Genomic DNA, 16850 nt, shown 5'->3' with positions numbered 1-16850 from the left:
GATCATGTAAAGCTCAGAAACGTTAATTTTACATAATACTGCTCCTTTGAGACACATTATTCATCCTTACCAAACAAACTTTAGTGTCTGTACTGATTATCTGGTGACCATGTGAGATCCATCACCCAACACCTCTTTCTAATTTTATTTTAGACAGATCAATCTCCATTACCATCCTGAGCCAGGAGGCTGCAGTTCACTCGCACGCCAGAGTTCACAACGTCCCTGATCATCACTTTGCTCCTCTTAAAGGAAGTCACTGATGAAAAATGATGAAACAATTGGATTCATTTTTATTTACGAAGGGTTTGTGTTGTGTGCTACAATTACGATATTTAGTATTTAGCCGTATTGAGTTCAAAACAATGTCCCCAAGAATAATCACTGTTTCAGATGCAGCTCAGAGTCTGGGTGCCTATTTATGGCTGAACTCTGAGCAGCCAATGTAATCCCTCAGGAAGAGGGGGTGGGACGTTGTCATGTGTTGTTTTTGCAAAGTTTTGGGTCATTTTTTTCCGGCCAGTGGAAAGAGAACATCATTCTCCTTTACTGACCTCACTACAGAACTAATCTATCAGTTCTAAAGAAGGAAAAACACAGTCGGCATGTCTGTCTCAGCAGGGTGATCAATACCATGTAGCCACTTTCTCAAATGTTGATAGGTTTCATAGGAGGCATCAATTTTACCATAAGCCTGACTGAAAGCCCATAGCAGGACTATTTTAGATTATGACAGTAAGTTATTAAGCAAATATTTGGTAAGGATAGGTTTTGTATGATTAAAAATGTTATGAAAATAAAACAACAATACAGCAATATGTAGTATTCATCCGACCTGTAGTCTTCCTTCTCTAACAGAGTCATTGTTTTAGTTATTCTGTTAATGAGGAAGAGTGGCTGTGTTTCCATTAGCCTTAAAATGACACAAATTGGAATCAAAAACACAAATTTGCTCAATGAAAAAAACTTGCATTTTCTGATAAGACGGTTTTTGTGCTAGCATGAGGTGGTTTTATGGCTCTATTGGAATTAGTGAGTTTTACAAATCTGCAATGGAAACACTTGTTGCATCACGAGTTATGTGATTAGCAACCGGATGTTGGTGCTGGTGGAAAAGATAAAGAAGAAAGTATCAAGTAGTAGTAGGAGTATTATGATGTGGCTTGTTTTATAATGAATTGTCACATTAACTAACTTATTCAGGTGCATACATTTAGTCTAAACGTAGAGAACCGTAGACCAGACTGTTTGGTTTGGTCTCAAGCCAGATTAAATATCAAAACCAGAGCTACATCTACATTTAACAGTGACACAGATGTCTAATGACAAATACATTTAGCCTCTGCGTAGAAATCTGTTGAAGTCTAAGTTCATCCAGAATTTCATACTAAAGTTCTCAAATAGCTAAAAGGAGATCCATGGCAATACTTTGCATAAGTGTTTCCTTTCAAACTTTTAGCTGTTTGGAAACTTACAGACTGATTCACTTAAGTACTGAGAATGTTTTTCACAGTAACAATGTGTACAAACTTTGAAAAAGTGAAGCTCTAATTGACGTTACAAGAAAAAAAAAACTGCATCCATATCTGTCCTGTTGAGCAAATGGCATTTCTCTGCGTGGTGTGTTTGCATAAAAAGAAATCACTGCGCATGCAGACTGAGCAGACAGCAGGTGTTCAGTCATGACCTGAGAATATAAAATGCTGGAGCTTAACAACAGGATTCTCTGTTTCTGGGCAAAACATTCCCGATATTATCATCAAAACTACAGCTAACACTTCTGTATCAGCCACTTGCCAAAATGGAACCTATACACACTGATGCGTCCTTCACCCTGACAGATGCTGAATTTTGCATCTTTTAGCAACATCAGTCTGCGTGCAGTTCTGTGCAGAACCCGACGGCCATTTTCTCCAAAACCAAGCTGCATTGCTCACTCACCTGAACACAAATCTGCCCATCTGAAATGATTATGTGGCCCTAAAAAATCAGCTTAAGCTAATGTCCAGCAACTACAGTGATGTGGCAACAGACTGTATTGAATAGCGCTGGCTTTCCAAGGTAATGAGCTCATTCTGCTATATTGATCTTGGTGACATGGCAGTTTTTCCATGCAGCATAAGCAGTGGGTTTTAGTTGTCACAATGGAATTGTGGCCGACAAGCTGTGATGTTGTCTTAGAACAAAAAATGTTTCTAGTCCTGACTGTCGGTGCTAACGAACAAGCAAACAGGCAATTTAAGCAAAGTTTTTGTTGGTGCCTTTCTGACCTCACAGTCAGGACAAACGTCTGTACATTATACTTTTGACATTATAAGTCCAAAGACATGCAACCTTTCTTTCTCACTTGCATCGTTTCCATTGAACATAGAATTGCACAAACTGCAATTACAAAAATAAATGTCGATGTGAAAAAAACCTCACTGTTGCTATTTTTTGATTTAAAAAGTTTTTGCACTACAATGCAGTGGTTTTTTCAGCCGTATCAACATGGATGAATTTTGCGAATCTGCCATGGAAAGACTTTTTCCGCATCACACGAGTCACGTGATCAACAGCTGGATGTTACTACTGGCGAAAACAACAAAGAAGAAGACAGGAAGTAGTATCAGGACGATGGTTTGTTTTTGTTTGTTTTGTTTTTCAGACAATGTGCAGCCGGCTCCTCCAGAGCTCTCACAGCATCACGGTTCAGAAGAAGTTGTGTCATTCCACCGTGTTGAATCCACAGCTATTAGGCAAAACCGCAGACTACAATTTTTTCAAGATGCCACATATGTGGCCGCTCCCAAGTAGGTGGGACTTGTCTCTCCAACACCTGAATGAGACACCGGGATCAGACTCCTCTGATTGGCTGAGCGCTCGCACCATGATTGAATTATGAATATTTTTTACGGAAATGTTTAAATCTTTTGCTGCCACCATTTTCAACGACGTACTGCATGAACAAACTTATTCTCATGTGATCTTAATTTCATTTCTCATTTAATAGAAGCAAAGTGTGACCCCCACAAAGTGTGGTCACATTTGGTGGATTAAATTGTGATCTTAGTTGTTTTGAGGTTTTGGGGAGCAATGTCACGCAGTAACACGGGTGCGCCGCTAGATGGCAGAAGCGGGCTCTTGCGGGACTGACGGTGCATCATTGCGGTGTCGAGGAAGCTCCCTTCCATTCGGATGAGAGCTACCAGCACAGCAACACCGTCTCCTGTGGCTCATTTGTTCTTTTCCTGTTAAAACAGGTTGGTCCGGGTCTAAACTGAAAACTGTTACGTAATAAACATGGTCGTTCTACTAAGTGTCGCGACGTTGGTCCCCTGTGTATTTGGTTTGTGTTATTTTATGTCGTCATTATGCGGTTTGCTAATAAGCTCTCGGTTAGCTGCTCGGAGGATTTCCTCAGATGGTACGCGAAGAATGCGTATGTTTTATATAACCGCCTGTAAGGTGCATTTATTTACAATTCCTGATATAGTAATAAGCTGGTGTTGTGTTATAGAGGAACTAGTGGAAGTGTGAATGTATAGTCACAATTTTCAGGGTTGTATGATGACTTTATTGTTATAATTTGGATTAAATTCGGATGAGAGCTACCAGCACAGCAACACCGTCTCCTGTGGCTCATTTGTTCTTTTCCTGTTAAAACAGGTTATCTGCATCTGTTTGCCTGTCCCTCCACCCGAGACCTGCAACAAAAGCAATTCCGAAATTGCGTTTTTTTTTTTCTCGACATCAGCAGAATAGCAACAAAGACTTTGTGCACATTTGTAATGAAACGCGGCTACTGGTACATGTTCTTTTTTCCTGGAATCTTTACCTGTTCTGGAGCCCGGTAAGGTCAGGTGAGAGGTCATATTTGATGCTCACTGGATCCAAATAAGATCCAATCGAAGAGAGACATCCACTGGGTCTGATTCAGGATAGATGCGTCTTTATCTTCCTGTCCGCTTGGTAAGACAGAGAGTCTTCAGCTCACGTCTCATTGAGTGGCTCAAAGTGACTCACTTTCACACCTTCTCACGTACGTCCCTTAACGTCGTCCTCCTCAGGGATTACTTCCAGCGTCGTAGTATCAGCTGGCGATAAATAAATAGTTTCTCGTGCGGCTGCTCCGCCTTTCAGTCGATCAGAAAAGCAACAAAAAGTCTCCAAAGCAACAAGAAGCCAGAGGCTTTGAAGAGGGTCGACACACACCACAGGGCTCTGGAGGACTCTCCTCCCATGCACTGACTCTTGTGCTCACATGTCACAAAAACACAAACTTCATCAATGTAACTTGTACGTGAGTCATCTGCAGATACGCAACACACCTTCAATGCTGCGCACATTTGGTATTTATCTCTAACAGGCCAAAAATATAAAAAAAGTTGCAAAGCAGGTCACTCATAAGCACTCACAGTAACTTCAGCTTCCAGGTACAAGCACGTACTGTACTCCCACACACACACACTCAGCTTGGAGTTCCTCAGCTCTAATCAGCTTACAGCTTTCAGACTTTATGGCCTCTTGCTGGAAAATAAAAACGCTCTCCTCGTCAGACCAGGTCATATGCCTCCTGCTATGGTGTGAACAGGCAGCAGGAAGGTTCGATTGTTGATTTTCATTCTAATCAGTTTCATTCTGAACTGATAATCAGTCACACACTAAATAAGCAAAATGAAAAAGAAATTAAGTCTTTCTGAAATTAAGCCGATTAACTATTTTACAATAGTGGAAGGAGGACGACGGCGTGGATTGTTTTTTAATGACCTATCATGTGAATATTCACGTTTGATTTTAATTGAGCTTCTTATCTAATGGAAACATCATAATTGCAAAATTGTGGGGTTTTTTTACATTAGCAGAATATCAACAAAGTTTTGCATACATTTGTAATGGAAATGCAGCTAGTTAGAAGATTTGGACACAGCTCAGGTTTTCAAAACGAAATACGTCTGCTTCTATACTGTTTACTGCTGACTATAGCTAATTATTTAGACAGCTGAAATTAGAAGCATTATAATTATTACATATTATTAAATAATTATTAAATATAATTCTCTACTTTGCTGTACGACTCCAGGAGTGAGTGAAATGTCTCATCTCAGAAGATTTGTCTTTGCATCTTTCATTGCTTTTTGACACCAGAACACGACGTTACAGTCGAAGGTGTAATGAAGCATTTAGGATCTGTGGTGACTGACCTGTGGGGTCGAGGTGCTCCTGCTGCTCTGTGCTGCCTCCGTCATCATTGTAGCTCTCCTCCTTGTCATGGTAACACTGTCTGTGGGAGTGTTCGTGGTGCGTGTGGTGATCGTAGTGTAGGGGTCGCGAGTCGCGCTCAGCGTCGCCGGGGTTGGAGCGGTGCCTGCGTCTTTTCCGTCTGTGGGAAACGGGAACACCAATGTAGAACGGCTGGGCTTCTGAAAGGGAACAGACGGAATATGTGAGCCGATGCTGTTCTCCCAGTATGTTTGCTTTCACTGTGAGCTCCCACGTAAGTTCCAGACACATTTTATAGCACAAACAAGTAACTATGTTACCGTCATGCTTTATGTGTCAAATATGACTTAAGATATCTTTAAGAAGTTCCTACTCTGTCGGACACGCCGCCTTCAGCACACCATCACAACATTCCTCTTGCAAGCTTTTAACAATGTTTTGTTACGCGCCTCGCTGAGAAGTAGTTTGCTAATTGCTGCTGGCTAGTCTGAAGGAGCGGAGTGGAAGCTCAGCTTGGAGACTGCAGCTCCAAGGAGGGGAGCTTTGTCGCTGGGTTACACCACTCATATCTGAACCCAGAAGGGTTGCCACAGGAGATTACAAGATATCTCAGTCATGCCTGAAAGAATCAAGGCAACAATCCAGGTGTGATGTGAAGCTCAACAAAGTAGATTTTTTATTTTCAGCAAGTTTTGTCTTGACGTGTCTTACAAGCCAAAATTTCAACAAGTCACAAAAATTAAGAGTTAACATTCTAATATTAGCTTTGCATTGTAGCAAGCTGCATGAATATATTGTCAGCTGGAGCAGGAGATAAGTTTGTCAAAACAGTAGCTGTAAGTTTCAGGTCAGATATGTCTTCAAAAAAAGAATAAATGCATGTTCTAGGCATAATTGGCTTTGATTGGTCGTTATTTTTTCTGCAGATGGCAGTAGGATCACAGGGGGGAGGCAGAGGAACTTGATTTTTCTTCACAGATTATTTGTTGTGTATTATACTGTCAGGACATGGTGACAATTTTTACAAATATGTAAACATATTTTCATTTGTTTCCTACAGCAGCTTTAATCTATTTAACCCCCTGATGGAGCGTCATTCTGTGGCTGACCTGAAGAAAATATTGCTAAAGGTTGTTTATTTAAATTATGTAACAACAGATGTGTTGTCGTAACACCTGCAATTTGTAAATTTAGGCCTGAAACATATCGCTTTAGTTGTTGCCTCTTTTAAGGCCGCCCACTAAAAGTCATTGTGTGACACTGATTGATCTAAATGGGAAAGTTTAGGCAGCTGCCCAAATTCTGTCCAACAGAGTTCCACATTAGTCATTAGGTTTTGCAAATGTCAAGCAAAGAGTTCCAGGCGCCGTGCAGAGCTGTTTTATAAATCAGTAAATGGTTTACTTAAAAAAAAACAACAAAAAACAAACTGATGGACACATATGATATTTAGGCTAACAGTTAAATCTCTGATGGCATCAGTACATCGGTCTCTGCTCGCCTCAGTAGTTGTTTCCATTACAAATGTGGCATAAACTGTGTTAATGTTACTCAACTTCCAGAAAACTGTAAAATAGCTGAAACACTGACTTCCTTTAAATCTCGACTAAAAACCCACCTGTTTAGGATTGTATTTGAAACGTAATCAGTTACAAATTTAATGATGGAACTTGACTTAATGTCGTGTTTTGATTGTTGATTCTATGTTGAAATTGCACAAAAATCCATGAGGGACGACGGAGTCCCAGAGCAAAATTCCATGACAGAGGTGTACGGAGCCTCGTGCTAGAAGAAAAACAACGAGTGACTGAGGGTCATTGCGCGTAACACAAACCCTGTAAATTCTAGACACTAATAGGTACCATAGACTTGCACAAAAATCCGTGAGGGACGACAGAGTCCCTGCTCGAAATTCCATGACAGAGGTGTACGGAGCCTCATGCCGGAAGCCCATTGAAAGGCTGTTTACATCATTTTAAACTGTGTGATTGTGAGTGAGAATAAAAATAGCAATAGGTATTTTGTTCCATATAACACAGTAGGAGTGTAACAGGTAAACCTTTTATGGATGCAAAAGGAAGAACCCCCCACTTGATGACTTTGTGTTTCTGTGTTTGATATGATGTAAAGCACTTTGAAATGCCTTGCTGCTGAAATGTGCTTTACAAATAACATTTTATTGATTTTGATTGATAATGTTGAAAAAAAAAACACAATTATGCAATTACAGTGTTTCCACTAAAAAGAAACCCATTTAAAATCAGTCATGAATAAGTTTGTTCACATGGTAAGTCATTAAAAAACATGCTGGGCCATCATCCTCCAACAACTTCCTGTCGTGTTTTTTTGTGGTTTGCGCCAGTGGCAACACCCGGTTGTTGATCATGTGACTCCTGTGACGCGATAAAAGTGTTTCGTTTGCAGTTTAGCAAAATAAACCAGTTCTTGTGTGGCCAATAAAACACACCGCATCCTAACACCAAAACCTTTTATAGGAAAACAATTTTTTGTTGATCAAAATTACCATGTTTCCTATAAGCAAATTTATTTTTGAAATGTCAAATTTCACAATTATATGCAGCTATCAGTATAGTTTGGTGCTTTTGTGTTCATCTGAGTGTCTGTGTTTTCCAGCCAGCTCCAGTTTAAATAAATAAATTCAACCAAAAATTGAATCACTATCCGAAAGCAACAGTATATTCTGTAACAGCTGATGAGACAAAGTTACAGCCGGTGACCTTCTTGTATCAGGAGCAAGACACCGGCCTCACAGCTTCATCTTGTCTCACCATCATCATCATCATAGTGCCTGTGGCCTCTACTTCTTCCCCGCTGCCAGTCATGGTGGTCCATCCTGAAAATCACATTAAAAATCACAATGGAGGATTACGATGAAGAAAACAATGAGATGATGTCTCTGTCTTAACTCTGACTTGTTACAGCAAACCTCAAATGCACAGTTTACTTCTCTTTTTGTTTTTTTTCTTAATCATCTTTTAGCCAAAAAGTTGGGGTGATTATTTATTTATTTTTTCCAAAAGTACTTTTAGCAAAAAATGACTTTGGCCATTATTTTGTCCTTGTTGCTTCCTCTGTTATTTCTGTAGGGATGCATTTGGTCAGGGAATCCTCCTGGCTTTACAGCAGCTCAGACCAGATCACATGACCTGCAGGCCCACACGGCCCCACATGTGCCATCACGACACTGACACGTCAATGGATGACAAAAGGGAAAACTCAATGGAAAAAAAAAACCAACAACACTTTAGGACCATAATCCTGTCAGAATGTAGCATTAAAATCAGCCCAGGGTTCCCAGCATCGTTAACAGACTCTTAAAACGTTAGCATAGGTAGGAGTCATAACTATAAACCTTGACAGCAGTTATAAAAACAGGAATCAATTTGTTACAAGGTTATTCCTGTAAAAGTAAATGAACTGTTGATACATTGTAGAGATTAACTTTAAACCTTAAATGTATAAATGTACAAATATCTAAGGATCTCTAAGCGTTTGAGTTTTGTCAGTAACTTTGGTTTACGGTTATGTGTATTCTTATGTTTTATGTTCAGATCTCTGCCTTGTAATTTCATTACTTTTCATTTTGTCCCAAGTTTTATTTTGCAGGAGGTCTTCTCAGTTCCCTCTATCTCCCCTTCAGCTGCACACTCAGTTCCAGATCCCTGTTCAGTGATCACCATCCGAGCCCAGATACCTCTGACTTCAGTCAGCTTTTTGTCAGATCCACCTGTCAGTTTCTGCCCCAGATGTATAAAGTGTTGCTGTCTGTTCCTCTGGTTACGTCTCTTTCTAAGTTTGCCTTTTATTTTTTTAACTCCGTTTTTTAACATGACATTGCCTACATCCTGCTGTGTTTAGGTTCTCCACTGCCATTACTGATGACAAGAAACACACACACACAACACACAAGCCTGTTTTTGGTGTATAAAAACAGGCTTTCTAGGTTTGTTATCTTATTTTTACAACTAATGCTTGTTAGTCTTGGTTTTAACGGATGTAAGAAATTTGCTCATCTTTGAAATAAATGAACAAATAAGCAATAGCGCTATGCATTTTTGTCCTGCTTGCATTCATACTTGATTTTACGTAATAGACTATTCATTGAGTAATACGATTAAATAATATTTTCCTGCAGAAACTTTGATCAGTGTCTCAGATTTGTCATGTAACCTTTGATTCAGGCGGTTCAAGCAGACATGAGAACCGAAACAATTGGAATTAAGGATGAAAAACACACACTGTCAGATCCAATAGGTGTGACTTGAGCAGTTTCTCATTGTTTTTTCTCCATAATTTCACACAAATTATTGACTAGAAAAACAAACTGACATGCAACGGCTGCTTGAGTACAACTTTTATGTGTATGAAATGCAATTAGACAACTTGTTAATACATATTAGGGCTGCAATTTGGCAAAGGAGCAAATTTATATCAAGCAGCCTGAAATCCTGAGCCCAGTTGTTGTCGAAAAACTGAACGCTCTCGTCGTCTGATGACGTCGGTTTCTCTTCCTGATGCCTGTTTGGGATTCTTTTCTAGGCTGATCAATACGTGTCATTTCCTATTGGTTCCTGCTTCCTGAAAGCCTGATCAGTGACTGTGAAGGACAGTCATATGGTGCAGCCATGAGCCTCTGCACACACAGTAATGAGAGTCCGTCCACTGCGACTGCAACATTCCAATCCTGTCAAAATCGTGAACAAATTCATGGATCATACGGCCTCATCAACACCTGCCTTGTTGCTGAAATGTGCGATGCAAACAAACTGGATTCATCAAAACCGTCTTTCTAAATTATGTTTATCTAGCCAGACTGTTCTTCGGCTCTTTCTCTCCTGGGTCAGAATACTGTAAGTATCTAACATCACTCCACCTACGCTGCTGAATTTATTTTGAAGACGATGGCAATATAATATAATATATATTTATACAAGTCAATCTCTTGAGACTCACTGTCTCATTTACAATAGAGGCCATCACAACAAGTAACATAAAAGCAATAATGACACAAGTCAACACGTCTAAAAATCAATACAGATAACAAATAAAAGAGTCTGCAGACACAATCTGAACTCCCTTTATTAGAATGTTGAACTCCTCCAGCGGGACCGGATCACAGAGCTTCAGGTCCTGCTGAATAATTTGGTTAGTTTGTGTTCATTTCCTTTAAATTTTGGATTCAGTTGACCAGAAGCAACATTTTAAAGTCTGTTTAATGAATTATCCTCCCTAAACCGTCATAAAGCCGGTTGATTTCCACTGCATAAAGCTGATTCCACTGTTTTTTTGCTTGTTTGTTTGTCTGTTTGTGTCCTGATGCATTCTAAAAATGATATTGTTATCTATGCTTTCAGGTGCTGGTTTGTGCCAGATTGTCTTTACAGACGATAAGATTGAAAACATCCCACAGCAGCTGCCAATCGTTTGATTCTTTATGTCAGACTTTGGACGGCTGCCACTGGTGATGCTGCAACATTTTATGAAAACACCTAAAACTCATTTGACATCTTTCATGTTTTGTCACATTACCACCACCAACTTATGAGTATGCAAAATCTTATCTGTGGTAAAAACAAAACAAAAACAATTCTGCATGCTACCTGTTTGTTGTTTTTCTGCACATTTTACACACCGTTGAAAGAAGCACCATATTACTTTGTCCATCTTATCACTGTGCTCCTTAATGTAAAATCCCAAACTCTTCATGAAAACGCATCTTAAAATAGAAAATATTCACAACAAACTATAATTAAATTACAGGCCTTGAAAGTGTTTTAATAGATAGATTTCTTACCTGATTGTGAGCAGCAAAGTCGAGGAAACCTCAAATCCAAACTGTCAGCAGGATCTTCAGACGTCAGCGCTGCCAGAAGTCTAGAAGTGAAGTAGATTTCTCTATGTGTGCACCAAGCAGAAACAAAAAGAAAGTCCTGCAGCTGGACACAGACAGAGCCAAAGTGACTGCCCAGAAAATCTGTGTATTGAGTTCTGGATGTTCCTGCAGGGGATGTTTGTGTTTGTCATTGGAGAACCAGTGTGTGGATTCCAATCGATTCACTCAGCTGGCTTTCCATTCACATTTTCTTCCCTTTTCATAATGAGAAAACTATTGATCCTCAAGGTAACTTTGCAAACTTTGCTGCATGAATTTGCTAAACAATAGAATAGAATAGAATAGAATAGAATAGAATAGTATAGAATAGAATATGCTCTATTTGTCCCTCAATGGGGCGAAGGCGAAGCACGCAGATACACATGAAAATATGAAAAACAAATGAAAATAAAATATAGATATTAATGTTTAAATAACAGATTTCTCAGTTATTAGGATATTTTTCCCACTGCAGTATTTGTCTGTGATCACAGACTAGGTTGGTTATTCAGCTGAAGATCTGCACCCTTTAGTTCTAGAGCGGCTTTTTAAATTTTGGTCAAAAAGGTTTAAAACCTGATTTTTTAATATTTTTTTTTTAAGAAAAAGAAAGGGTTTAGTTTTAGCATTTTTTTGTGTGTGTGTATTTCTTTTGTTTTGATTTCGACTGCAAACTATATTCTTTATTTCCATAAACATAGAAATGATTTTACTGTCTTTTCGTAGAAGCTTCACATTTTTCTTTGTTCTAAAACCTAAAATTCAGCGTAAATTTTTATTCTTTTGATTTCAAAATGAAACATGAACAATTTTCACAAGGTGATCATAAAAACTAAAAATATGATCATGCAGGTTTTATGGACACATAATAAAGATATGAGCAAAAATTGGGTGTTTGGATTGTAAATGTTGCTGACCCCTAATCAAACAATGTTGATGAAGACTCATAAATCTGTAATTCCTGCTATAGAATACAAGAATGGATAAATAACGGTGCCTCTCTGTTGATGTTTGTGCGCTTGCTTTGTAAAAAGAAGGTTCATGTAAGTTAACTGGTTGCTCTAATTTACCTGTAGGTGTGTGCGTGTGGGCGTGGGGGTTTGTGTGTGTGTGTGTGTGTGTGTGTGTGTGTGTGTGTGTGTGTGTGTGTGTGTGTGTGTGGCTCCATGTTATGGACTGGTGATCTATTCAGGATGCGCCGTGCTACTGGACATGCAGTTGAGACCAGAACTTTCCATACACTACATAAAAAGACAGATGCACTTTTTTTTTTAACCGCGTCTGATGTGAGATTAGAATAAACTTTTCCTGTTTCAGGTCAATTATTACCAAAGTTGTTCTATTTGCTAGATGCCAGAATAACAAGAGATTTTTAATTTTTAAGGCAATATTTTAACTTCTATGCTAATTTAATTTCTTTGACTGTGCACAGTAATCAACATGACCACAATGCCTGGCAGTGTTAGCTAAATCAGTGTTAGCTAAATCAGTCTTAGCTAAATCAGTCTTAGCTAAATCAGTCTTAGCTAAATCAGTCTTAGCTAAATCAGTCTTAGCTAAATCAGATAATTCAGCAAGAATTAGCAGAATAGCTAAATTCCATCTAACTTTTCCAAACAGTAGAGATGAGGAGTAATTTATAAAGAAGTTAAAGCAAAACTGAACTTTGGTATGCAATGAAGAAACAAATTATTATTACAAATTAATAATAATTTTCCAGGTAGCACAGTCTTGATTATATTTATTATCTAAATATATTCCTAAAATATGGTTTTTGTTGTGCAAGTGGTTTATATTTATCTGCTGCAAACATGTAAGTTGTAAACTTTTCTGAAGTTGTGTGAAATAATTCAGCTTCCACACATTTTTTTTATAACAAAAACTGAAGTTTATTTTCTTCTGTTTTAAGAATAAAGACATGTTTCCTATTCAAAAACTGTTTAATAACTGTTAGTCAAAAGACTCTAATCTAATCTATCTTGGATTACATTAGATTGTTATGATAAATTAGCTTGTCTTAACTACAAAAGGAGCCTCACTGATTATCTACCTGATAATTTGGCATCACGTTTCCCTGTTGTACCTTGTCTGTCCACTAGATGGCTCCTCTCCCCTGTTGTATTGAGCAGATGGAGCTGAAAATTCAAACAGCTAATCTTGTTGCCTCTACAACACAAATTGAACTCTGCCAATCGTTTTCATGATTCAATAAAATTATTATTTTAGGCCAACTGAGATAAAGTGAAAGGAAATCAGAGTCAATGTTGTGTAATAATGTACTTCAAATGTGTAAGCCACAGGTAATGTGTGCAGACATGACCTCCTTCCATCAAATGCGGCTCAGTTTTTTTATTTGTTTGCTCTTCTGTAAAGATCCACAAAGTTTTATGAAGTGGACATTGGTAAAAATAGTTCCTCTTAAAATATGTGCAACCCTCCCCCCGCCCGCCCCTAGATGTTTTATAATAGACTTTATTAAATTAAAATGAAAAAAAAAACTTTCTGACTTTCTTCACTTTTCTCAGTGTGTGATGAACTCCTAACCACGAACCAACTGTATGTCCTGGTGAATGGGTAATTGTCTGGCGCTGTCCTCCCTGATTTGAACACAGAAAGCAACTAACATGATTTAGGAAAAAACTCACCGTTTTAGCTAAAAGTGTTTTGTGCTAGGATGAGGTGGTTGATCTGCTGTTTCAAAATTATTTTTGCAAAACCGCATTGGAAACACTTTTTCCGCATCACACCACACTAGTCACGTGGGATTTTACTCGTGGCGGAAACGACGAAGATGACCAGAGGAAGTCGCAGGAGGATGACGGCGTGGCGTGTTTTATTTCTGGGATTTTGCTTTTCTCATTTAATGAAAACACAGCAATTGTGAAATTTTGCTCTTTTTTTGGCATTAGCAGAATATTGAAAAAGTTTTGCTAATGTAAACACAGCTGTGGACAAAGCCTTGGTTCGTTTGCTGACAGTCTTGTTTTCTTTTCTCTTGTTTGCTGGTTATATTATCTTCTTGTTAAAGACAATCACAGTCACTAAGGCAATAATGCTCAAAATTATTATTACTGTTGCCACACAGAGATGTGTTTTCACTCTTGCAAAGAAGAAGAAGACTGAGTGCATTCTCAGCCCAAAACAAAGACACGTTTTCTCTTGGTGCTTTATTCTGATGCCTTTAGGGGTTCTGTCAGAGCCCTGACAAAAACAAATCCCTCCGTCATCCATCCATCACCTCTTCCTGCTTATCCTTGCAGGGTTGCAGGAGGGGGGGGGGGTGCTTATCTCCATTGTCAGTCCATCACAGGGCCAAAAATAAATTGCTTTTCTAAATCATTCATTTCATCTGCAACTAGTAGCTCCTCCATTGTGTTTATTGCTTGTATTGTTATATTTTCTTCTGTTTGGTTTTTACTCTGTGAGATAGGCGGACTCAGAGTTCACGCACAATGTCCATGGACGGTTGAGATTTCATAATGGAGAGTGCAGGTTGCAGACATTTTCTGTGACAAATTTCCTCATTTCCATCAGTCCAAATGGAGACTACAAGTCGGATGAGTTCGTTTGGTGGCAGCGGGGCTTTTCCTCAGACGGCAGTAGCAGCTCAGGGAGGAGATGGAGGAGCTCAGGCTTTTCACAGATTATCTGTCACAACATAATGATCATTTTAACAAACGTGCAAAAACATAATTTTGTGTAAGTCATACTGTGTCGTCCATGTCTCTTATCTTTTTAACTTTGTGCACAGAAACAATGAAATCTTTTTGCCACGTATTTGTCTTAAATACGTGGAAAACTGAAAAACATCGATCATACAAAGCAGGAAAAATATCTTCACCTTTTTACCATTTGCACGTGTAAACAGCAATACTGCATTGGATGATCTCAAAAGCAAAGTTTATAGAAGAAAAAAAAGTTTGTTCAGTTTCATATAACACCTCCTAGATGTTTTCATATGACTCCTAAACAGAACTGTGAAACGTGTATGCATCTAAATATTATAATATTATAATATCATAGACTTTTAAAATGTGATTCTGAGGATGAACAGAGTCATGATGGAAAATAATACAACCAAAGCAAAAATAAAACTCAAGAAATATTATAATTATCATTATTTTTATTATTATGCTATCCAATTCAAATGCTTTAATTGCTCTCCAGCAAACAGTAGACAATATCCAGAAAAGAGTCACCTTCCGCAAGATATATGGAACAACTAAACTGTAACTAAATTAGAAGTTTTAATGTGTCCTATGATCTATAACACACCAACCAAACCCTTGTACTGATTTCGGCCGCTGAGCTTAATGAGTCTGCTGATCTGCATGTCAGACATGGAAGGCATGACGCTCCGTTTGAAGAGTCCTATGTGGAATAATCCAATGTGACTGAGTCAGTTTGGCTTCACTCTCGCAGCTTTTCCTCTGTGATGTGAGACGGTGACACCTCAGGGCGAAAGCCACTGATTTTACGTGTTTTTCTCCTCCCTGATCTGAGCCGCAAAGAATGACACAATGAGATGCTGTTCCAATGAATTCCATCTGAAGGCAGTGGATTTTTTAAAACTTTTATTTATCATCTACTGTTAGATACGCTACAATAAATATTTTAAATGTTGATGCAGCATTGTAGCTCAAGGGAAATCTACTGTTGGCCTGCACTGTGTGGGACATATGTAAGTGTCTGTACTGACGTCTATGATTTATCTCAGTCTGAACCGAAACACGAAGAGGTGGAGCAGCGCTGCTGTTGTGACTCTTAAAATTACGTTTCACTCTTTGTTCTGTTTGTAGCTGATTTGTCCTTTTTCTTCCTTTCTATCTCTCTTTATTTCATTCTAGTGTTTGCGTTGTATTGTTTGGCTCCTTCAGGCTAAAAAGTCAGTTGTAAAACCAGGACAGCTGACCTTGGACTTCTGGCTACAAGGACTGGCTTCAAGCCCAAAGGACACATAACCTTTGTGTTAGTGAAGGAGGAGAGCCGCTGTAGGCTGGAGCTTTAAATGTCCGTCCTTAATGTCCGTTCTGAGCTTCTCGCACATCCATCTTTAAGAGACGCTGTTATGTAAAATAAATGGTTTTTGAGCTTCACATCATGCTATAATGTTATTCCCTCACCAAAAACATACCTGACGTATTGTCTTGATTCTTTCATGCAGGTTTGAGAAATTCATTAGTCACTAAGGCAACCATTCAGCTGTGCAAAACACCTGGGTGGACCTACCTCCTCCTCAAAGCTGCAGTTTCCTGGTTTCCGCCTCACAGAGCAGCCCTCCCCTGCGACTCTCCCATTCAGCTCCTTCAGACTAGCCAGCAGCAATTAGCAAGCAGGTGCACCTGGAACGGTGCACATGCTGAGCTCATTAGAGGAGATTCTTCTCAGTGCAAAGCTGGTAAAACCTTATTAAATGGTTAATAGAGGAGCCACGTTGTGATGGGTTCCTGAAGTTGGAGTTTCACAAAGAGCAGGAGTTTCTTAAAGAGACAGATGCCCATTTTCATATTATGAAGTCAAATTTCTTTTAAGCCATATTTGACATAATTTTTGTACAACAACTCAAGGTAATATAGTTACTTGACTGTGCTATAAAATAGCACAATGTGGCTGGAAAACTCCAAAATATTGCTCCCATGATGTACTTTTCAAAGATAATTCAAAAGCTAAATGAATAAAAACAAATCACGAGTTGACCAATTAGAATGATAACAATAGTTTCTTTTAAGCCGCCATCTGCGATGGAAATCCTGCA

General features: G+C 38.8%; 1 protein-coding gene and 1 long non-coding RNA gene across 6 annotated transcripts in view; one reads left to right on the top strand and one right to left on the bottom strand.

The window, feature by feature from the left end:
* slc4a5b (solute carrier family 4 member 5b) overlaps nucleotides 1-8055 on the bottom strand; it is a 35552-nt gene extending 27497 nt beyond the window's left edge. For 4 of the 5 annotated variants that reach the window (XM_028026516.1, XM_028026515.1, XM_028026517.1 and 1 more), the window contains exons 1-2: nucleotides 7992-8055; nucleotides 5184-5402 (exon numbers count right to left, since the gene is read on the bottom strand). In XM_028026516.1, coding sequence (XP_027882317.1) covers nucleotides 5184-5402; nucleotides 7992-8055 — 283 coding nt within the window. Of the gene's footprint in view, nucleotides 1-3817; nucleotides 4264-5183; nucleotides 5403-7991 lie in introns of those variants that run through there. The other variant, XM_028026519.1, reaches the window with a different exon arrangement.
* On the top strand, nucleotides 6496-16714 carry LOC114150211 (uncharacterized). Its single transcript, XR_003596685.1, has 3 exons — nucleotides 6496-6506; nucleotides 7791-7794; nucleotides 16663-16714. It is a non-coding gene; the product is annotated as an uncharacterized LOC114150211 (long non-coding RNA).
* The last annotated feature ends 136 nt before the right edge of the window (nucleotides 16715-16850 follow it).

The sequence above is a fragment of the Xiphophorus couchianus genome, chromosome 8, assembly GCF_001444195.1.
Source record: "Xiphophorus couchianus chromosome 8, X_couchianus-1.0, whole genome shotgun sequence".
In the NCBI taxonomy this organism is placed as follows: Eukaryota; Metazoa; Chordata; class Actinopteri; order Cyprinodontiformes; family Poeciliidae; genus Xiphophorus; species Xiphophorus couchianus.
This window is presented reverse-complemented; position numbering and strand designations above follow the sequence as displayed.